Raw genomic sequence first — 23934 nt, 5'->3', positions numbered from 1 at the left:
GCATATCAAAGAACCCCAAGGATTCAATTTTTGTTAAAACCAAACTAAGTTTAATTTTGGACCCTTTGGACCTTAATGTAGACCAATTTGAAAACGGGACCAAAAATTAAGAATCTACATACACAGTAAGATTCGGCATATCAAAGAACCCCAATTATTCAATTTTTGATGAAATCAAACAAAGTTTAATTTTGGACCCTTTTGGGCCCTTTATTCCTAAACTGTTGGGACCAAAACTCCCAAAATCAATACCAACCTTCCTTTTATGGTCATAAACCTTTGTTTAAATTTCATAGATTTCTATTTATAAATACTAAAGTTATGGTGCGAAAACCAAGAGAAATGCTTATTTGGGTCCCTTTTTGGCCCCTAATTCCTAAACTGTTGGGACCTAAACTCCCAAAATCAATACCAACCTTCCTTTTGTTGTCATAAACATTGTGTTCAAATTTCATTGATTTCTATTTACTTAAACTAAAGTTATTGTGCGAAAACCAAGAATAATGCTTATTTGGGCCCTTTTTTGGACCCTAATTCCTAAACTGTTGAAACCAAAACTCCCAAAATCAATCCCAACCTTTCTTTTGTGATCATAAACCTTGTATCAACATTTCATAGATTTCTATTAACTTAAACTAAAGTTATAGTGCGAAAACCAAGAAAATGCTTATTTGGGCCCTTTTTGGCCCCTAATTCCTAAAATGTTGGGACCAAAACTCCCAAAATCAATCCCAACCTTCCTTTTGTGGTCATAAACCTTGTGTTAAAATTTCATAGATTTCTATTCACTTTTACTAAAGTTAGAGTGCGAAAACTTAAAGTATTCGGACGACGACGACGACGACGACGCAGACGACGACGCCAACGTGATAGCAATATACGACGAATTTTTTTACAAATTTTGCGGTCGTATAAAAAAAAAGTATAATTAGATCTGAGCACTCACCGAATGCATACAAATCGACACTTGAACGGATTTCTATGTGACAAGTTGAGCTTAACGTTTATTGAAATGTACCACAGGACTAATAAACCTCATCCTTGCAACTCCTCTCTGTAGACAGAAAGAAGACTACTGGATTCGGCAATTGGGTACTGCGACATCATATTGTTGCAATGACAAAACTGATTTTAAAGGTTTTCTTTCAAGTCCTTGTTTGCAGCTCGGTGAATGTGATGAATATTTTCAACTCTATTCCTCGACGTATAATCGGTCATGACTCACATAATTATATATCACAGAATATCCATGATGTCTCTATTAATGACCTTTTGCAATTCATACAAAAGCCGTTAGGTATTCATCAAATTTGCAAGAATCTTTAGTCATTACCCTTTCTAACCTTTCTCTGTACAACCACTGTTACCAACCATCATTCGAACCAATACAAACTTACAGCTTTTATGTCGGATATTGTTAGCCACAGACTTTAAACCTGTTTGCAATGGAAAAGATGTAAAGGAGAACAGATCCTTTCTTTAATGGTGGAGTTAAAATCATCCCTTTATAAAATTTTGAAATTTAGTAAACACTGTTACTCCGTCTCTCCATTGAATTTATGTATCAATCTGAACTACAATCGAATGCCTGAGCAAACAACCAAACAAAGTTGGCAAGTTTGCATGCTTTATACTTTTAACTGTACACCTAAATAGTAATTCGGTAGGACACATTCGTGGAAAGGAATGGGAATGTAATTACCACATTACAGAAATACTTGATATCAAGTAATTAAGATTGACCTCTAAATTCAATGGAGAGACCGAGTAACAGTTTGTTTACTGTATAAAAGAGTTGATTGGACAATGTATATTATATTGGAAACAATCTTGACATTCATTGACCAATCAAACCTTTGTGTATAGTAAACAGACTGTTATACTCCACCTATCCATTGAGTTTAGGTGTCAAGTTTAATTACAATGTCTGAGTAAACAACCAAACAAAGTTGGTAAGCAAGGTATGTAAACTCTTGGATTGCACACTTTATTATTTCAACTGTAACACCACCATTGATGTCTCCTAATATTATTTGTTAAATTTACACACTTCAAAAAAATTGTACAAAATTTATTTTGTCTGAAATAAAGAAATACTTAGAGTTAAGTTTTATCCAATTCAATACTATAGAAAAATATTCACATTTCATTGCATATAAGAAAATAACCACCACTGAAAAATAACCAATTAGATTTCCCCCTTTTTTCAACCTGTGTACAAGCTTTAGTAACTATATAACCTAATTTTCCAAACTGATATTCTATAGAAACCCCAAATAAACAAATAATGGTGTTTTGAAATACCCAAAATACATGTCTATGAACCAGAATTGCTTTTCTGCAATGAAATGTAGTTTTAATTACAAACAACTGTCAAATTCAAGGAAATAATTTTTTAGACCTATTTTCGTATGCAACCGGATGTGACATTCTATGATTTGTTGGTATTACACCTCTACCGGTATTTTTAATATTATAAGCAACACGAAGGGTGCCACATGTGGAACATGATTTGCCTACCCTTCTGGAGCACTTGAGATTCAATCCTGGTATCTATGGTAAGTTTATTGTTCTCATACCTATACCAAATTAATTGCAACATAGAATTTTAATTACAAACACTTGCTGCAGGATCTCAGTATTGAAGACTTTAAGGCTAAACCGTTTGATTGGAAACACAATCTCTTAAGACCCAAAGGATGCAAAACAATTGTCCTACCTGCATGACAAATATGTTGTTACCGCAGAAACAATGGTTCCTTCAGTGACTTTCATATCTATATTCTCTTTTATTTAATATTCATGGTAAAATTGGATTTCCCTTACTGGCTATTCCTAAAGTAAACATATGGAGGAAGGGACTTTATTAGAATTTTTGTATGGATATGGACAAATCACAAAGGTCAAATTGTATTGTTATATATTTGTATAGAAATAATACAGGTGTGTGGGTGATAGTCATAAATTTTTATTAAAAATAATAAAGCTATTTATAAAAACATATTTTAAAAACAATGGCACCTTGAGTGACTTTAACATCTACATTTTAGTGATACATGACAAATCTACAAATCACAATCATTATCAAGTTATTCAAATCATATTTTTTAAGATTCTGTTCAATAAAATCATTAACTGAATAAAATCAAAATGACTAGTTTCAATGCATTTGGCATTATATAAATCGACGGCTTCTCACAGTGAATAAATTGCTTTCAAACATTGATAATATTATCTATCCACTCAATCATTGTTGATAATTTGGTAAATCTATTGGCAGTATTGGTAAACGTCCCACACATGGCAGCCCCACTACTCATCACTCCAGTTAGTGTCCATTTACCCTTGTGATCCTCACACATCATAGGACTACCACTATCACCCTATACATGTAGAAATAGTCATGTATTATCAATTTGGTCTCACTTGTTAAAAGCACACATCATTATTTCATTGCAGTTGTACTTCAATTCATTTAGTATGTTCTTGAACTTTTATGAGTAAAACATGTAATACTCTTCAAAAGAAAATGTGTACCTTATTTTCTTATATATGTATATCTCATTTTGTCCACATAAGGTGTAATCTATGCATGAATTAAATGATGCTTGGTGACTATGTAATTAATAAATAATATGCTTCACTAAGTTGTATTTTTCTGACTTCTTTGTCTAACAACTGTCTATCAAACATCAGATGGTCTGTGAGAAAAAGCTTACTACTATTTAATCTTTTTTCAAAATTTACCCTCTTACAAATACAATATATATCAATCTTTTATTTTGTAATCATTGTAGGGCTGATTCTCCTCTATTTGCATTATATTTTACTATTTTTATATCTTCCCTAGTCAATTATGTATTTACCTGACATCCTGAGATGACCCCAAACTTATATCCAGCACAGTATGTTATATTGGTATTTACTTCCTGTTCCAGTGGTACAGTATTTGTTCTACATTCTTCATCAGACAAGACCTGTAACTTAGCTTCTCTTAGGTCTTGTACTGTTATAGCTTGATAGACAAAATAAACAAAAGATCATTCATTATACACAAAGGTTTGTTTCATTAATTTATAAAAAAAATATCAATAATTGATATTCAATACAAATAGTTATTGCCATTGTCCATTTATGAATGTTAATAGGAGTTAATAATGGAAATTGTGGTATAAGAGCTGCTTAATCTTCAAGGGCATCAATTTCACCTCTGTAGTATGATATTATTTTTTATGTGTACTTTTGATGGTGGACTGCTGTTACACTTTTCTTCTTCATCTTCATCATTGTTTGTCAATCTCAGACTTAAGCTTCTAAATTGTACTTTACCTAAAAAGGTGTCCCAAATTTTAGATGTTCTATTTTATATATACTATCTTACTAGTAGCTATAAAATGACAATAAACAAGTACACATTTACAACTAACATACCTTGATTAGAATTAATATATCCCCAGGCAGCTATGTAACAGTTACTAAGTGAAGAAAAATCTGTCTTAGGTAAACAGATAGGTAGGATATATTCATTGTAAGTAATAGACTTTTCCAAATGAATCAATGCAATATCATAGTATATTGGACCAATCCCTGTCCATGTTAACCTTGGATGATGTATGACCTTGTCTGCACGTCTGCTGGTGCCTTGACCTCTAAGACGTTTGACTGACCCTAATTGAACTTCAATGTAATGAGGATTTTCTGTGTAGTTATGAGAACCTGGTCTGAAATATATACAAAAATTAGTCAAAAATAACAAGAAAAGATAGATGGTTAAATATTTTAGAAATCTTTATAAAAGAAAGAATCCATTAATCAATCTTAGTCAGATGTGACCCTAGAAAAATATATCATACAAAGTTAATAAGGGACATACTTGAAGAAAGGTAAAAATAAGACTATCCAAATTGTACTTTAACTGAATTTTGTCGTAATAAGTCTTTCCTATTATAAAAGGGCATAAATCTAGAATGGTTAAATTGAAGCAACTAAAATTCAAACTTGATCTGTGTTTTGTGGGATTACCCATTCAATTTGGATGAGGCAAACTAAAGTTAGATAAAGAAAACTAATAACATTCAGCATTTTTTTCCATTTTTAGAGGACATAACTCTAGAACAGTTTATGTGACCCCACAAAAATTTGAACTTGATCTGTGTTTTGTGGTAATAAGCATTGTGTATAAGTTTCATAACATTTAGTTGAGACAAATTAAAGTTAGAGAACAGAAACCATCTTTGGGACGGACATATGTACAAAAAGACAGACAAGGGTCAAACTCATCCCCTCTGTTACGGTGGAGGCATGATTATAGTATGTTAGTTACTTACAATACAATAACATCAAAATAAACTTAAAGACAAATAATGTTATCTTTCCAATTTCCAAAAACAGAAACTTGTGATAATATAAATTTCGGGTATTAATGTTATTTAACAAAGAACATAAATATTAATGACTGATACTAACATAGAAACACAATGGCCTGCTGTAACTACCCAGTCCTTTGATATCAATGTTCCACTACAGAACGGTCTGCCAAGATAAGACAGGGACACAATCCATGGCCACTGACCCAAGGTGGCTATATCTCCACCAGAAACAAATGGAAGCATCAGGTTACGGCTTTGTTCTCCGCATCCTGAAACAAATTATACAAATTTAAAATAAATTAGTGACACATGAATGGAATATGTTAAATAATCAAATAAAAAATATGTTCATTCTCAATATCTTCATACCATGTCCATTTATACAATAAGTTAGTTACATATAAAATTGAAGTGCTTGTGAGCTCTGAAGGATTAATCCTTTTGTACTGTTTATCATCAAAATTGTATTCAGCTAAATGGCTATATTATAAAAAAGAAACATCTACTTGTTATGTTTATACACATAAACTTATTTCAGAAAAAAATGTTCTGCATCCATCCAAAATAATGGAAGGATATTTTAATGTTGAACTGAACATGCCTGGTGTTTTAGTAATATTTGTGGGATTGTAACTTATGTGATTGCAAACCACTTAAGATAAATCCAATTGCAAAAGTTATCACTGGAATAATTTTATTCACACTGTTTACTTGTCTCAACTTCTGTACATTAACACTCAACGAAAGAACCCTTTTATATATGAACTAACACTAGATTTAAGAAATAAATAACATTGCATAACAAAACATATTCAAACTATAGATTTGTAAATATATGATAGGAAATTAGGAACAAAAACTATTTCATAGGTCTATATACAAAAGATAGAAATACATGTTCTAAACTTGCTACAAATTAGTAGTTAGATACCTTCACCAAGTGTACAGATATTACACTTATGATTAGTTCTGAGTAATTAATAGTAGGTGTCTTTATATATTAGTGTGCTGTTATGTGGGTATCTTGTTTTCTCTTTGTCAAGAGACAGTTCTAATGAAAAAAATCCTGTCTGAATAAATTTGTTTATTTTTTTTTTAATTACAACACATAAAACAGAGTACAAAAATAGATCTTTAAATTTGTATATTAAAAGAAACAAAATAGAAACTATTATGTGGTATGAATTCATGACACAAAAGTAACTGCTTAAACTATATAAGAGATAAAACCTTTTGCTTTCAACTATCAATGTATTCTAACTTTGTCAGAAGCTTAGTAATCATAGCTGTGTATGTTAGCTTTTAGATGTGTCTCATATCAAAGATTAACCAACAAGACCTAGGTCTATGTTATTCTTACAAGTTTCTAAAGTTAATATATAATGATTAAAGGCTAGTGTAACTATTGTTGTGTGAGTGCCTTAAGTTTAAGGTTCATCTGAATTTTCTGACAACAGCAAGGAAAGCATGTAGGTAGAATTATGTTGTTGACCTATGACCATGTTTAGTTGTTCTGATGACTAGTTTTAGTTTTAAACATCAAAGTTCAAATCTGGGTACTACATTGTGTTGATTTATCAGTGAAAATTGATGCACATCTGTAGTCCAACATCAAGGTAAAAATCTATTGGTTAGTTTGATCTACGGTATATTTTATGATTTAATGAATGTGACTCAAATTATTTCACAATTTATATGAAGCTTTAATGAAAAAGGAGGGGTTTGGTAATTTGAGATGTAAGTCTAATTGAACATTCGAGGAGATGGGGTTTAATGCGCATGTTAGGTACCAAGCTAAGATGGTTAGTTCAATGTACTTTTGATGCTATACTGACTTTGATTGGAAATGAGGTTTTAATCAACTATCAAAAACAAACAAAAATATGCATGTTTCCACTTGTATGTCTGAATATGTGTAGGTACATGTATAAAGTCAAATTTTAAAACTGTTTCTTTTTAATTTTCAAACAAACTGAAGCATCCAATCTGTTTAATATAAAATGAGGAGATGTGATGTGATTTCCAATGAGACACATATCCACCAGAGTTAATATGAAGTAGTAAGCAATTATAGGCTGCTGTAAGGCCTTCAACAATGAGAAAAAATGTACTGTATAGTTAGTTTAAAGAACCATACATGAACAATGTAATGGATGAAATATAATTGAAAGTTAATAATTTCATTTGAAGGTTATCTTTTTTAATGTATTTACATTTTTTGTGTTCTTTTTTTAAACTTCAATCCTGTAAATTGATGACTAGTGTAAACAAAAATAAGTATGCACATTTTATTTTGTATTATGTTATTAATTCTTAACCCTATTCTTGGGTATTAAAGGGATTATTTTTAATTTTTTTAACAATCAGCAATAAAAATAGCAGAAATGATGGGAACCAAAAGCATCATATATTTTTTCTTTATCTACTTAACAAGTAACATGTAAAATACCATAGCTCTGATTAGATATAACTTACCCTGTTTGTATGTTAGATATGAAGTTACTACTTAGAGTTAGATAGAAAGATTGTTATGTTAAGAAGAAAGTAAAGACAATTTACCTCGTGGCAAGCATGCAATGGAGACAGTCATATTGGAATAACAAGAGGATCTGCCACAAAATAAAATCTAGAATGCTATCGTCATTTCATAAATAAAGTTGGTGTAAAAGTCTTTTACAAGAAGAACACATACATCATGTATTTCTTACTTTTCATGATAAATGAACGTCATAAAAATCACTCTTCACAATAAAATATAAAACAATTTTGACAGATCTTAATAAAAAATTTCTAATAAATTAAGTCCTTTTAATAATGTTCTAGGTCAAATACATTAGAACTAGAAATCTTAACAAATGCAGATGAGATGAATTAAACCAAGAAACAATTTTTAAAGAAAGGACAAATTTATAATGATAAAAAAAATGAAATTTAAGATGTTTATAATTGTTGATCAAAAAGATAGTTTTTTTTAACTTATAGATGCATGTTTTGCTGTTAGAGTGGCATCCTTTGAGGAAATTTAAAAAAAAAAATCATTACACTGAAAAATAAAGAATTTCTCTTACTGGTAAATCAGACTTACCTAATGTTCATGTACTGTAATATCTTTTTATGATCTGTTATTTGTTGATCAAGTTCTATAAAATCATTGCCATTCCCATTATCCCTCATTTTAATGTATTTTGTTATTGTAGAATTTCTGTTGAGGAAAATTGAGATTGATGTTAAAATGATGTAGTGTGTTATGTGTAAGAATCCACCAATCTCAAGTTTTTGAGTTTGCTTATGTTGTGTTTCTGTGAGAGCCAAATCTCTGTGTTGAAGGCATTACTTTGGCAGATAATGGTTTACTTTTTACTAATTGTAACTTGGATGGAGAGTTGTCTCATTGAAACTCTTTTTATAGCTATTTAAGTATTTTCTACAATGTTTTGTCTCTCATAAGAGGTGATCTTTATATATCATACCACATCAATTTTTAGATTTGAAAAAAAATTGTCACTAATGCTAGGATTCTGGATGGTATAAACCTTCGCTAGTGTAAAAGAACTTTGCTATCTTTATAGCTTACCTGTAGCCTAGCAACTGACAAATATAATCACTGATACCAGAGTTCCAGTGAGTGTTACAAACGCTGTAGTTGTCTCCCTTGTACTGAACTGTCATGGCTGCTGTGTCATTGTGAAGGTTATCTACCGAGAGCAAAGAGATATGAGTTAGGAACAGTGTTTATCAGAAAACAGAAATATCTATGTACTTCTAAAAACTGTTAGATTTTAGTTCTTTGAAAAAACATGGACACTTTAAAAATCGAAATTAAAATAAAACAAGTTTTGCTGATTTCAGATTTCTGTGCTTTTAATTTTGCACACTGGCCATGTACCTGATGTTCAGTGGTTGTCATTTGCTGATGAGGTTCATAAGTGTTTCTTGTTTCTTTTTTTATACATAAATTAGATCGTTTGTTTCCCTATTTGAATGGTTTTACATTAGTCATTTTTTGGGGCCCTTTATAGCTTGCTGTTGGGTGTGAGCCAATGATTTGGGTTCAAGACCGTACCTTGACCAATAATGCTTTACTTTTACAAATTGTGACTTGGGTGGATAATTATCTCATTAGCACTCATACCACATCTTCTTATATCTATGTAAAAGAACCATGAACATTTGCATTTTTCTAAATATTAAATGAATGGTTTTGATAAATCACAAGTCCACAAAAATATTATCCAATTAACCTTTATATTTGTATTAATCTATTTAAACTTACAACAAGGCATTTCATCTTCAGCCTGATTACATTGCTGTACACCATCACAGACTTGTGTTATATTTATACAGCTATAATCACTACATACAAACTGGTCTGGGCTACAATTACCTTAATTTAAGAAAAAAAACTCAGTCATGAGACAAGTAACTTGTGCACACAAAAAACAATTTTTATTCTACATTTCAAGATAAAGATGGCACTCACATCAATTGGAACAGCCGTACCAAATGTTACTGATATTTTGAGAGCATTAACAATACAGGTAAAAAAGTGGAACTAATGCATAACGAAAATGTATTTTGTCTAGATCTCACACAGTGAGCTTGAAGCAATAGCACAAAATTTCTTGCAAGGTATTTTGTGTTCAGATATTTAAAAATTTCGTTCTAACCATAAAAAAGTTTCTGTCAAAAATTTCAGTATATTTCATGAAGAAAAGACAACATTATTGATGCATCAAACAGTTTGACTGAACCTTAATGTTGGCAATGCTTTATTTAACATGTTGGATTGTCAAGTCTCAGTTCAGCAATAAAATGTTGCAGGGTTCACTTCACAAAAATGAATAGTGACAAATTAGGCATACTACTAGGTACTTGTTTTTATGTAAATAAGACAATACATACTACAGTTGGTTTCATCTGTGCCCTGTATACAATCTACGTGCCCATCACAAATCCACTCATTTCTGATACACTTCTGGCCATCTTTACAGGGAGTTTCCCCAAATGAGCATGCTGAAATACATCAACTAGTTTCCAGTTTAAATGTTTTGAACTTGGCCTGGCTGCTTTACAACTTTATGTACATTTGTACACTTATATACCATATCAATGAAATATCAAACAAAATTAGTCCTTTAATGATGAACAGTTGTCCAGCCTAAAAAAATAACCTGAGATAAAAACGTTAAGGTGCTGAACTCATAAAAAGGCAACATTTGTATATTTGAATAGAAAAAGACTTACTACAATTGATTTCATCACTGTTGTCAAAGCAGTCGTCTACATTATCACACCATTTATGTGATGGAATACTCAGACCATTATCACATCGTCTGTAAGATGCTCCATGATCTGTCAATGGAAAACATATCATGTAATTTATGAACATGCACATGACAGAGGATGTTTACCCTAAATTCAATGAACCACATTTAGTTCATCTATTAAAGTACAAAAAGAAATTCATTTATAAGATGTTATTGAGATAGGAAAACTTGTTACTGCAACTTTCATACATCCTATCAAGTTTTAGAATTTATGTTTTAAAGGGGTAGAAGGGGGTGTTATTCCAATTTCTCAGAAAAATGTACACTTAATCCTGAATTACAAAATATTATTAATCATGAATTCCCATGTCCTGTTATAGTATAAATCATGATATTAATACAGGCCCAATCCTGACGTCCCTTAACAGGTCCTTGTGCTCTCTCTTAGATTTATAAACATTCACTGATTCAAAATGTGTGATTTCAATGTGAGTTCTGCTCATAGTACATCTTATTGAATATTCAAATGTACATTCACTGATTGTCAAAGTTAATAGCACTAAAATTGTCTCTTGAAAGTAATGATTTTGTTCTACATTTTCACAGAAAGCTAAGCATACCACATCCTATTTCATCAGAGAGATCCATACAGTCTACTCTTTTGTTACATCCAATCCAAGCCCATGTACACAAACCATTACCACACTTAAATCCTATACAATCTGAAACACAGGTAAATAAGAATTATGTATATATACATAGGTACAATTCACTAAAGGTTCTGAAGATTGTTTGATTGGTCATTACACTATGATACAGGCTTCATTATTTTTTTTGGCCTGTTTGTACTGATTATCAAGTTGGCCTAATAAATTGATTTATAAGGTTGTATTTGCATCATTTGGAAGTGTTTTATTAATTTCACCAGCAACTGGAAGTTGACTTGATAAATTTGGGTCAAACTTTATCAACGTTGGTTCAAACCTTATTAGGTCTTCAAATGACAAATTTATTAAAGCCAGGTCAACATATTTGATGTCACATACATGTAGCCCTCATATGGAATTTTATTAAGAGCTGAGCAGAGTGATATAGACAGTGAGATCACAGATAAGGATATTTATCTGGCGAAGCAGTAAGTTTTCCACTATTTAAAAGATTAATTCAAAGAATATTAATTCTTTCTTTTTTCATAGAAATGTTATGAAGTCAGTGTATCATGGATATTGGACTTCTGTATTAAACAAGATCCAATTAAAGTATATATATATACATTCAATTTTACTCACTTGTACAATTGAACTCATCTGACATATCTTCACATTGTATAACTTTGTCACATCTACTGGACATACTCACCTGTACAATTGAACTCATCTGACATATCTTCACATTGTATAACTTTGTCACATCTACTGGACATACTCACCTGTACAATTGAACTCATCTGACATATCTTCACATTGTATAACTTTGTCACATCTACTGGACATACTCACCTGTACAATTGAACTCATCTGACATATCTTCACATTGTATAACTTTGTCACATCTACTGGACATATTCACCTGTACAAATGAACTCATCTGACATATCTTCACATTGTATAACTTTGTCACATCTACTGGACATACTCACCTGTACAATTGAACTCATCTGACATATCTTCACATTGTATAACTTTGTCACATCTACTGGACATACTCACCTGTACAATTGAACTCATCTGACATATCTTCACATTGTATAACTTTGTCACATCTACTGGACATATTCACCTGTACAAATGAACTCATCTGACATATCTTCACATTGTATAACTTTGTCACATCTACTGGACATACTCACCTGTACAATTGAACTCATCTGACATATCTTCACATTGTATAACTTTGTCACATCTACTGGACATACTCACCTGTACAATTGAACTCATCTGACATATCTTCACATTGTATAACTTTGTCACATCTACTGGACATACTCACACACTGGCCACTTCTACACCTAAACTCATGTATACTACAGTCTGAAAATAAGAAATGACATGTTGCATTATATGGTTATTGTAATATTATATTAATTTATTATGTTTTTAGATTCTTTCTAGTAAAAATGTAAACATATTAAAAATAAAAATGTATTTCATATGATACTTTCAAGTTATAACTGTTTAATTCAATTGTAAGTATTTAATTTGATTGGTTGATTGGTATTTAACGCCACTTTCAACACTTGTGTGCTTTTTGTGGTAGTCAATTTTTATTGGTTGAGGAAGCTGAAGTGCCTAGAGAGAAGCGTTTATATTCAATCTACCAGTATATATATTTCTATCATGGTGAATGAAGAAAGGTGATTAATACCAGTGAGAAAGTCTGTTGGCAAAAGTGTATGCATTTACAGAGTACTTACCTGGCAAAAGTGTTGAAGATACTTTTACTTGTGATGATAAACTGTACCAATCTGTTGAGTCAAAATTCTCAATTGTTGTCTCGTCTTGGGCACTTGTTGGCATTAGTTCATTATAAGCAGTTGTCTTTAAGGGTTCTAAATCACTGGATATAAATTCTGATTGAGCTACAGTAAGTAAAGTTTCAATATATGGAACTAATGTTGATGCTGTAACTCTCCATCTACTGTTTCTATAAGTTAATGGTGCACTACTTTTAGATGTTGACATGTAAGTTTCTGTTACAGCTGATTGTACTGTAGTACTGTTTGTTAAAACTACACTTTCAGGTTGAATAAAGATGAAAGATGAAGAAGATGGCAAAATGTTCATTTGATTTGTTGATAAACCAGACGTGCTGTTTATATGCAGTATGAGTTTTGTAGATTCTAAATTATATGTATTTGATTCAGTAGACCAAACAGGAACCTCCTCACTAGAAGTCTTTGTGATCACAGGTTGTTGTAGATCAGAATTTAAAGTGACTGGAATAACATCACTAAATTTCAAAGTTGATTGTTTTACATCTCGTATTGAAGTATCAGCAGCTGATGTCACAGATAATTTCAAATCAAAAGAAATGTCTTCTGATTTGAACTCTTCTGCCAGGGAGGTAGAAAAAGGTTCAGATTTATTATCTGTAACTGGAATGCTCCCTATTTGTTTACTTGTTTGTATTTCAGTTTTAATATTTGTCATTTTATCAGAATTAATGTAATTATTTTCTGTTTGAGAATAAGAAGTGAAATATACCAATTCTGTTGAGAAAACTGGTAAATTATAAATAGATGAATATGTCAACTGGATTTGAGGGTGTTCAATGGATGAAATATTTTTTTCATTTGTGAAATATGCTGAATCACTGTCCCTCATTTCTGTAAAAGGTTGTGAACTCATAACCAATGTTGAAGATGTAACATCTACATGTTGATCACTTGTTGCTATGGGAATGGTTGTACTATAAGTAAATGTTTCAAGACTAAGTCTTTCTGATGACAATAACCCCATTAGTACTGATGAAGATAAGTCAATCTCCTCTGATTTAGGTCCTACAGTTGTATAGTGCTGATTATCGAAGGAACCATGAGGAATTCTTTCCTCCTCTGAAAATTGAAAAAAAAAACATTTAAATTTGTAAATAAATATATGCATAGAAACACATATTTAGTACATTCTCATCATGCTCATGGATTTTTAAAGCAGTCATACATTTATAAATACATAATTTTTATATCTGCGCAACATAAATACATTTACTTGGAAAGATGTAATTTAGTTCATTGAGAAATAAAGATATATATAAAAGGGAATCTTTTAATAAGTTTTTTCACTTATTTACATTTCCATGCTATCATACCCATATTCACAAACTTGTGGTTAAATGTTTAGTTTAAACACAAAATTATCTACGGATTACTGCTTAACATACACATGATACAGTGACAGACACTATGATAGTTGAGGATAAGAATTAATAAATATTTATTATATATTTTTGTTAAAGAATTATATATCTATCAATAATGTTAATAATACTGTATATTTTACCATTTTGTTGAATAACAACAGCCAGAACAATAGCTATTGACACCACAGCCAAGAAAACACATATGAGTCCAGCAATTAAAAGTTTTCTGGTGGCCCTCTTCTGTGCTGGGTCTGATAAATCCATTGATTCTAAAACCATTGTCTTTAATTATGACTTAATTGATCCACCCACCATTCCAACATCAAATGGTGAAATCTTAACCATTATAAATTGTATTGCTACAATGTAAGTTTAGAAATGTACATCCAAACTTCAATCTCCTGAAAAATAAATAATGCATGATTATTATCAGTGTTATGAAATGTCAAATTACATGTAAGTTAATAATAAAAAAAACCCAATGAACAACCTTTTATCATATCACCAGATAAGCAATAAAGCAATATTTATATGTAATGTAAATTTTTTAGTCTTGTACATTCAGGTACATGTACATAATGTTAATGTTTTTTTCTCATTATTTACATGATTAATGCATATGCAGTGTCTAAACTTAAAACCTACAAATCATTTCTCATGCCATACATGTATATATATAGTAACATATACGAGTCTAAATTGAAAACTACGTTCAAACCTATGATTGCGTTGGATAAAAACCGCAATTTTTATACGTGTGCATGTCAAACAAATTTCGTTGTAGAAGGGTCCAAAAACAGCACAAACAACATTTTCCAATAGACCAAAAAAGTGAAAAAGTATATTTAAACAAAACGCATTTGACTAACAGGTCGAACAACTGATGTTCTTTAACCCTGCTGACTGCCATTGACGATTGCCAAATAAAATTGATCACAAGATGTAACAAACTGGATCTGAATATAAATTTAATACGTCACAGAAAAAATAATTTTGTTAACTTGTGGCTACGATGTATTGCCACAAACATTCGGTGTCAATATTTCTTTAGTACACCAGATCTAGATTTCGACAATATATGTCTCTTCAGTGATGTTAGGGATCGAAACGGTATTTGGAAGGCCATATAATTTACTCTCAATTTAAGATTGTCTCTTGAATTTTAAGAGACAATATATAGGATGAACGGATCATATAAACCGGAGGGAAAACATGATACATGCCCAAACAAAAAAAATAAACGAGTCTAAATTGAAAACTACGTTCAAACCTATGATTGCGTTGGATAAAAACCGCAATTTTTATACGTGTGCATGTCAAACAAATTTCGTTGTAGAAGGGTCCAAAAACAGCACAAACAACATTTTCCAATAGACCAAAAAAGTGAAAAAGTATATTTAAACAAAACGCATTTGACTAACAGGTCGAACAACTGATGTTCTTTAACCCTGCTGACTGCCATTGACGATTGCCAAATAAAATTGATCACAAGATGTAACAAACTGGATCTGAATATAAATTTAATACGTCACAGAAAAAAATAATTTTGTTAACTTGTGGCTACGATGTATTGCCACAAACATTCGGTGTCAATATTTCTTTAGTACACCAGATCTAGATTTCGACAATATATGTCTCTTCAGTGATGTTAGGGATCGAAACGGTATTTGGAAGGCCATATAATTTACTCTCAATTTAAGATTGTCTCTTGAATTTTAAGAGACAATATATAGGATGAACGGATCATATAAACCGGAGGGAAAACATGATACATGCCCAAACAAAAAAAATAAACGAGTCTAAATTGAAAACTACGTTCAAACCTATGATTGCGTTGGATAAAAACCGCAATTTTTATACGTGTGCATGTCAAACAAATTTCGTTGTAGAAGGGTCCAAAAACAGCACAAACAACATTTTCCAATAGACCAAAAAAGTGAAAAAGTATATTTAAACAAAACGCATTTGACTAACAGGTCGAACAACTGATGTTCTTTAACCCTGCTGACTGCCATTGACGATTGCCAAATAAAATTGATCACAAGATGTAACAAACTGGATCTGAATATAAATTTAATACGTCACAGAAAAAAATAATTTTGTTAACTTGTGGCTACGATGTATTGCCACAAACATTCGGTGTCAATATTTCTTTAGTACACCAGATCTAGATTTCGACAATATATGTCTCTTCAGTGATGTTAGGGATCGAAACGGTATTTGGAAGGCCATATAATTTACTCTCAATTTAAGATTGTCTCTTGAATTTTAAGAGACAATATATAGGATGAACGGATCATATAAACCGGAGGGAAAACATGATACATGCCCAAACAAAAAAAATAAACGAGTCTAAATTGAAAACTACGTTCAAACCTATGATTGCGTTGGATAAAAACCGCAATTTTTATACGTGTGCATGTCAAACAAATTTCGTTGTAGAAGGGTCCAAAAACAGCACAAACAACATTTTCCAATAGACCAAAAAAGTGAAAAAGTATATTTAAACAAAACGCATTTGACTAACAGGTCGAACAACTGATGTTCTTTAACCCTGCTGACTGCCATTGACGATTGCCAAATAAAATTGATCACAAGATGTAACAAACTGGATCTGAATATAAATTTAATACGTCACAGAAAAAAATAATTTTGTTAACTTGTGGCTACGATGTATTGCCACAAACATTTGGTGTCAATATTTCTTTAGTACACCAGATCTAGATTTCGACAATATATGTCTCTTCAGTGATGTTAGGGATCGAAACAGTATTTGGAAGGCCATATAATTTACTCTCAATTTAAGATTGTCTCTTGAATTTTAAGAGACAATATATAGGATGAACGGATCATATAAACCGGAGGGAAAACATGATACATGCCCAAACAAACAAAATAAACGAGTCTAAATTGAAAACTACGTTCAAACCTATGATTGCGTTGGATAAAAACCGCAATTTTTATACGTGTGCATGTCAAACAAATTTCGTTGTAGAAGGGTCCAAAAACAGCACAAACAACATTTTCCAATAGACCAAAAAAGTGAAAAAGTATATTTAAACAAAACGCATTTGACTAACAGGTCGAACAACTGATGTTCTTTAACCCTGCTGACTGCCATTGACGATTGCCAAATAAAATTGATCACAAGATGTAACAAACTGGATCTGAATATAAATTTAATACGTCACAGAAAAAAATAATTTTGTTAACTTGTGGCTACGATGTATTGCCACAAACATTCGGTGTCAATATTTCTTTAGTACACCAGATCTAGATTTCGACAATATATGTCTCTTCAGTGATGTTAGGGATCGAAACGGTATTTGGAAGGCCATATAATTTACTCTCAATTTAAGATTGTCTCTTGAATTTTAAGAGACAATATATAGGATGAACGGATCATATAAACCGGAGGGAAAACATGATACATGCCCAAACAAAAAAAATAAACGAGTCTAAATTGAAAACTACGTTCAAACCTATGATTGCGTTGGATAAAAACCGCAATTTTTATACGTGTGCATGTCAAACAAATTTCGTTGTAGAAGGGTCCAAAAACAGCACAAACAACATTTTCCAATAGACCAAAAAAGTGAAAAAGTATATTTAAACAAAACGCATTTGACTAACAGGTCGAACAACTGATGTTCTTTAACCCTGCTGACTGCCATTGACGATTGCCAAATAAAATTGATCACAAGATGTAACAAACTGGATCTGAATATAAATTTAATACGTCACAGAAAAAAATAATTTTGTTAACTTGTGGCTACGATGTATTGCCACAAACATTCGGTGTCAATATTTCTTTAGTACACCAGATCTAGATTTCGACAATATATGTCTCTTCAGTGATGTTAGGGATCGAAACGGTATTTGGAAGGCCATATAATTTACTCTCAATTTAAGATTGTCTCTTGAATTTTAAGAGACAATATATAGGATGAACGGATCATATAAACCGGAGGGAAAACATGATACATGCCCAAACAAAAAAAATAAACGAGTCTAAATTGAAAACTACGTTCAAACCTATGATTGCGTTGGATAAAAACCGCAATTTTTATACGTGTGCATGTCAAACAAATTTCGTTGTAGAAGGGTCCAAAAACAGCACAAACAACATTTTCCAATAGACCAAAAAAGTGAAAAAGTATATTTAAACAAAACGCATTTGACTAACAGGTCGAACAACTGATGTTCTTTAACCCTGCTGACTGCCATTGACGATTGCCAAATAAAATTGATCACAAGATGTAACAAACTGGATCTGAATATAAATTTAATACGTCACAGAAAAAAATAATTTTGTTAACTTGTGGCTACGATGTATTGCCACAAACATTCGGTGTCAATATTTCTTTAGTACACCAGATCTAGATTTCGACAATATATGTCTCTTCAGTGATGTTAGGGATCGAAACGGTATTTGGAAGGCCATATAATTTACTCTCAATTTAAGATTGTCTCTTGAATTTTAAGAGACAATATATAGGATGAACGGATCATATAAACCGGAGGGAAAACATGATACATGCCCAAACAAAAAAAATAAACGAGTCTAAATTGAAAACTACGTTCAAACCTATGATTGCGTTGGATAAAAACCGCAATTTTTATACGTGTGCATGTCAAACAAATTTCGTTGTAGAAGGGTCCAAAAACAGCACAAACAACATTTTCCAATAGACCAAAAAAGTGAAAAAGTATATTTAAACAAAACGCATTTGACTAACAGGTCGAACAACTGATGTTCTTTAACCCTGCTGACTGCCATTGACGATTGCCAAATAAAATTGATCACAAGATGTAACAAACTGGATCTGAATATAAATTTAATACGTCACAGAAAAAAATAATTTTGTTAACTTGTGGCTACGATGTATTGCCACAAACATTCGGTGTCAATATTTCTTTAGTACACCAGATCTAGATTTCGACAATATATGTCTCTTCAGTGATGTTAGGGATCGAAACGGTATTTGGAAGGCCATATAATTTACTCTCAATTTAAGATTGTCTCTTGAATTTTAAGAGACAATATATAGGATGAACGGATCATATAAACCGGAGGGAAAACATGATACATGCCCAAACAAAAAAAATAAACGAGTCTAAATTGAAAACTACGTTCAAACCTATGATTGCGTTGGATAAAAACCGCAATTTTTATACGTGTGCATGTCAAACAAATTTCGTTGTAGAAGGGTCCAAAAACAGCACAAACAACATTTTCCAATAGACCAAAAAAGTGAAAAAGTATATTTAAACAAAACGCATTTGACTAACAGGTCGAACAACTGATGTTCTTTAACCCTGCTGACTGCCATTGACGATTGCCAAATAAAATTGATCACAAGATGTAACAAACTGGATCTGAATATAAATTTAATACGTCACAGAAAAAAATAATTTTGTTAACTTGTGGCTACGATGTATTGCCACAAACATTCGGTGTCAATATTTCTTTAGTACACCAGATCTAGATTTCGACAATATATGTCTCTTCAGTGATGTTAGGGATCGAAACGGTATTTGGAAGGCCATATAATTTACTCTCAATTTAAGATTGTCTCTTGAATTTTAAGAGACAATATATAGGATGAACGGATCATATAAACCGGAGGGAAAACATGATACATGCCCAAACAAAAAAAATAAACGAGTCTAAATTGAAAACTACGTTCAAACCTATGATTGCGTTGGATAAAAACCGCAATTTTTATACGTGTGCATGTCAAACAAATTTCGTTGTAGAAGGGTCCAAAAACAGCACAAACAACATTTTCCAATAGACCAAAAAAGTGAAAAAGTATATTTAAACAAAACGCATTTGACTAACAGGTCGAACAACTGATGTTCTTTAACCCTGCTGACTGCCATTGACGATTGCCAAATAAAATTGATCACAAGATGTAACAAACTGGATCTGAATATAAATTTAATACGTCACAGAAAAAAATAATTTTGTTAACTTGTGGCTACGATGTATTGCCACAAACATTCGGTGTCAATATTTCTTTAGTACACCAGATCTAGATTTCGACAATATATGTCTCTTCAGTGATGTTAGGGATCGAAACGGTATTTGGAAGGCCATATAATTTACTCTCAATTTAAGATTGTCTCTTGAATTTTAAGAGACAATATATAGGATGAACGGATCATATAAACCGGAGGGAAAACATGATACATGCCCAAACAAAAAAAATAAACGAGTCTAAATTGAAAACTACATTCAAACCTAGGATTGCGTTGGATAAAAACCGCAATTTTTATACGTGTGCATGTCAAACAAATTTCGTTGTAGAAGGGTCCAAAAACAGCACAAACAACATTTTCCAATAGACCAAAAAAGTGAAAAAGTATATTTAAACAAAACGCATTTGACTAACAGGTCGAACAACTGATGTTCTTTAACCCTGCTGACTGCCATTGACGATTGCCAAATAAAATTGATCACAAGATGTAACAAACTGGATCTGAATATAAATTTAATACGTCACAGAAAAAAATAATTTTGTTAACTTGTGGCTACGATGTATTGCCACAAACATTCGGTGTCAATATTTCTTTAGTACACCAGATCTAGATTTCGACAATATATGTCTCTTCAGTGATGTTAGGGATCGAAACGGTATTTGGAATATATATACTCAAATAATAAATCATTGAATTGAGAATTAGTTGTTCAATTCAAAAATATATAAGCATATTGTTCAAAGTGCTAAAAAGTAAAACTTAAGGTCAAGGAACAGTAAATGGGCTATGTCGCAGATTTTGCTAAAAATTTGCATACAACCTTGGCTCGTTGAACTTCAACTGAAAATCGAAAAAATAATACATTTATCTTTTTTATTATCTGAAAAATTGCTGATTGATTTCTTTTCATATGGGTGAACATTTGTATAGAAAGCACATGAAATCGGCGAAAAACCTTCTAAAATTTGTCTTAAAATCGCTTAATCACTTATTCCACTCCATAGATTTTTCTTAAAAAACTATATTTTGTTGACACATTAATTTCTGTTTTAATGATATAAAATAATCATAGGGTCACCGACTTCGTTTTTTGTCTAATAATCAATTTGTTACCTTGATGGTAGTGAAAAACGTCAAAAATCAACGTTTTACGGCCTGCAACGCGATAACGTTACGATTATTTCGACGTTTTATCGGATTTTTTCACAAAGAACGCAACTTTAAATGAAGTATACCGTAAAAACGAAGTCGGTGACCCTATCTTTATTTTGCATCATTATAACGAAAATTTATGTATCAACAACATATAGTTTTTTAAGAAAAATCTATGGAGTAGAATAAAGAGATTTGGCGATTTCAAGACAAATTTTAGAAGGGTTTTCGCCGATTTTATGTGCTTTCTATACAAATGTTCACCCATTTTGTAAGAATTCAATCAGTAATATTTCAAATGATAATTGAGATAAATGCAATATTTTTTCGATTTTCAGTTGAAGTTCATCGAGCCAGAGTTGTATGCCAAATTTTACTGAAATCTGCGACATAGCCCATTTACTGTAACTTGACCTTAATGTAAATACATATTTAAAATAACATGATACATATACATGTACAATCACTGTGTATATAATTTTTATGTCTTATTATAAGCAAAATTTATGTTTTGTTCAAAGATGTTTTCGCAGGGAAATTTATTTGGTAGATTAATTCACCCAGATATTGGAATGTTTCCTAGAGTAAAATGAAAAAAACTCCTTTCACTTTTATTTTAACATAAATTAACAAATGAATTCATCGCGCCATGTTCATTTTAAATTTTGCATTCCTAAAAATGCTGAAAACACATCAACATGTCTTGCAGTATTTATTCATAAGGGGCACTTAAGTTAATGTATATTTTTTTTTAGAAATGTTCTCTTCAGAAACTGCTGTTGTTATCTGTTGTTATTGAAATAGAGTTGTATTGTTGACGGCTAAAAATCAAAACTTTGCTCAGAGTGCTACATTTTGTAATCTGTTGATTTGAAGAGGCTTCTTTTGTTCAAACATGATAAATCTAAATAAAAACTCTGCAACCAGAATTTATTTAACTTACCAGAAATATGTCAAAGCCAAAAAAAAATAGCCTTTCTAAATATGACCTTCTAAAAATGAGTATGTCATACACTTTAAATAGAAGGAAAGTATGTTAAATTGGACAAATTGTCCTTTTTATCTTATAAACAGCACATACATTAACAATAAATATAGATACTTAACTTACTAAACATGCTTAACAGTGTTATTTCAAATAGCAGTTTGGCGTTTGGTCGGTAGACCTAACAGTCCAGGTGTATTTTGGGTAGTGGCTGGATGACTGATGGATACAAGGATATAATAATTCAATCTTGTCTTTATGATAAGCGTTATTTAACTTTGGTGTTCTTATCGCAATAAATATTTGCGTATCTTTCAATTAGGGTTAAATCTGTTTGTAAACACAGAAGCAAACTCTCGGATTACCATCTAAATTTTTGTTTACACAGGAAGTCAATAAATTAAATGCGAGACCGTATCTGGTCAGAATATTCCGACATAAAAAAAACCTCGAAAACAAAATAGTAGTTCTGCATCCCTTCAGTTAATAACAAGTCCTAAGGGAACGACCATTTAACTTAAACATATTCTTCTCCCCAATTTGATAATCAACAATATAAAAACCATTATCTCTGCCCCCTTGAGTACAAACTGATGATTACGTGGGTAAAACGTTCAATACGGATGAGTTTTATATTATATAGAAGCCTTGATATTAACATAATCATTGCTTACTTGTAAACAGTAACCATTGATGAGACTAATCATGACTAAGCAGGAAGCACGAAACATGCGATAGCCGGTACTCAAGATGTGCTGCTCAATTATTGTGCATTGAAAAGAAAAGTCACAATTGAGAAAACTCAAATTATCTCTGTTGTCGAAAATATTATTCTCAAGTCAATGCATTTATACTTTTTAATCTGATGAATCATTGTCTATATAATGCATCTCAAGGCTTGTTTCTCTATAAACTAAAAAGCTGTAGGCATTTTAGTTGCCATACTTACCCAAGTCTATATCATTTTAGAGTGCTTTTTGCCAAACGAGTTTCTTTTCTATCTTAACTTGAATTCTTGACATTACAAAGGATATATTCCTGTTGGTTCTTATTACCATCTTTTCGAATTTAGTCTTAGGAGACTGTATATAAAGTAGTTTTAGTTTATTTCATGGCTTTTAAAAAGTAATTGAACATATATGGTTTTCTCCAGTCTTTAAGTGTAGTAATGCACAACTCACACTCTTCCCCGTTCAATCGCTAATGAGATGTTGGTTGGAAATCCGCTGCAATTCCCAACTAATAAACTATTGATAAGTTGTGACAATAGCACTATCGCCAAACTATATATAATATATCTGGTTAAATCTCATTTTTA

At 31.5% G+C, this 23934-nt stretch overlaps 1 protein-coding gene across 1 annotated transcript; it reads right to left on the bottom strand.

The window, feature by feature from the left end:
* Positions 1–2948: 2948 nt before the first annotated feature.
* On the bottom strand, positions 2949–22996 carry LOC134695909 (atrial natriuretic peptide-converting enzyme-like). The gene is made up of 15 exons (XM_063557392.1): positions 22743–22996; positions 14635–14895; positions 13050–14189; positions 12556–12666; positions 11257–11358; positions 10614–10721; positions 10272–10382; positions 9643–9753; positions 8944–9064; positions 8455–8571; positions 7929–7978; positions 5467–5638; positions 4432–4721; positions 3867–4015; positions 2949–3383 (listed from the first exon to the last, which is right to left on the bottom strand). The coding sequence occupies exons 2-15, from the start codon at positions 14771–14773 to the stop codon at positions 3216–3218; spliced, it is 2889 nt and encodes a 962-aa protein (XP_063413462.1). The 5' UTR covers positions 14774–14895; positions 22743–22996; the 3' UTR covers positions 2949–3215.
* Between the last annotated feature and the right edge of the window lie 938 nt (positions 22997–23934).

Source organism: Mytilus trossulus, chromosome 14 (assembly GCF_036588685.1).
Source record: "Mytilus trossulus isolate FHL-02 chromosome 14, PNRI_Mtr1.1.1.hap1, whole genome shotgun sequence".
In the NCBI taxonomy this organism is placed as follows: Eukaryota; Metazoa; Mollusca; class Bivalvia; order Mytilida; family Mytilidae; genus Mytilus; species Mytilus trossulus.
The sequence above is the reverse complement of the archived record's forward strand: the minus strand, read 5'-3'. Positions and strand labels throughout refer to the sequence as shown.

Coding starts and splice junctions, on each gene's coding strand:
- LOC134695909 (XM_063557392.1), bottom strand. CDS start 14,773: ATGGTTTTAGAATCAATGGATTTATCAGACCCAGCACAGAAGAGGGCC. Junction 4,016..4,431: donor ATATATTAATTCTAATCAAG/GTATGTTAGTTG, acceptor TTGTCTATCAAG/CTATAACAGTACAAGACCTA. Junction 3,384..3,866: donor GGGTCATCTCAGGATGTCAG/GTAAATACATAA, acceptor CTACATGTATAG/GGTGATAGTGGTAGTCCTAT.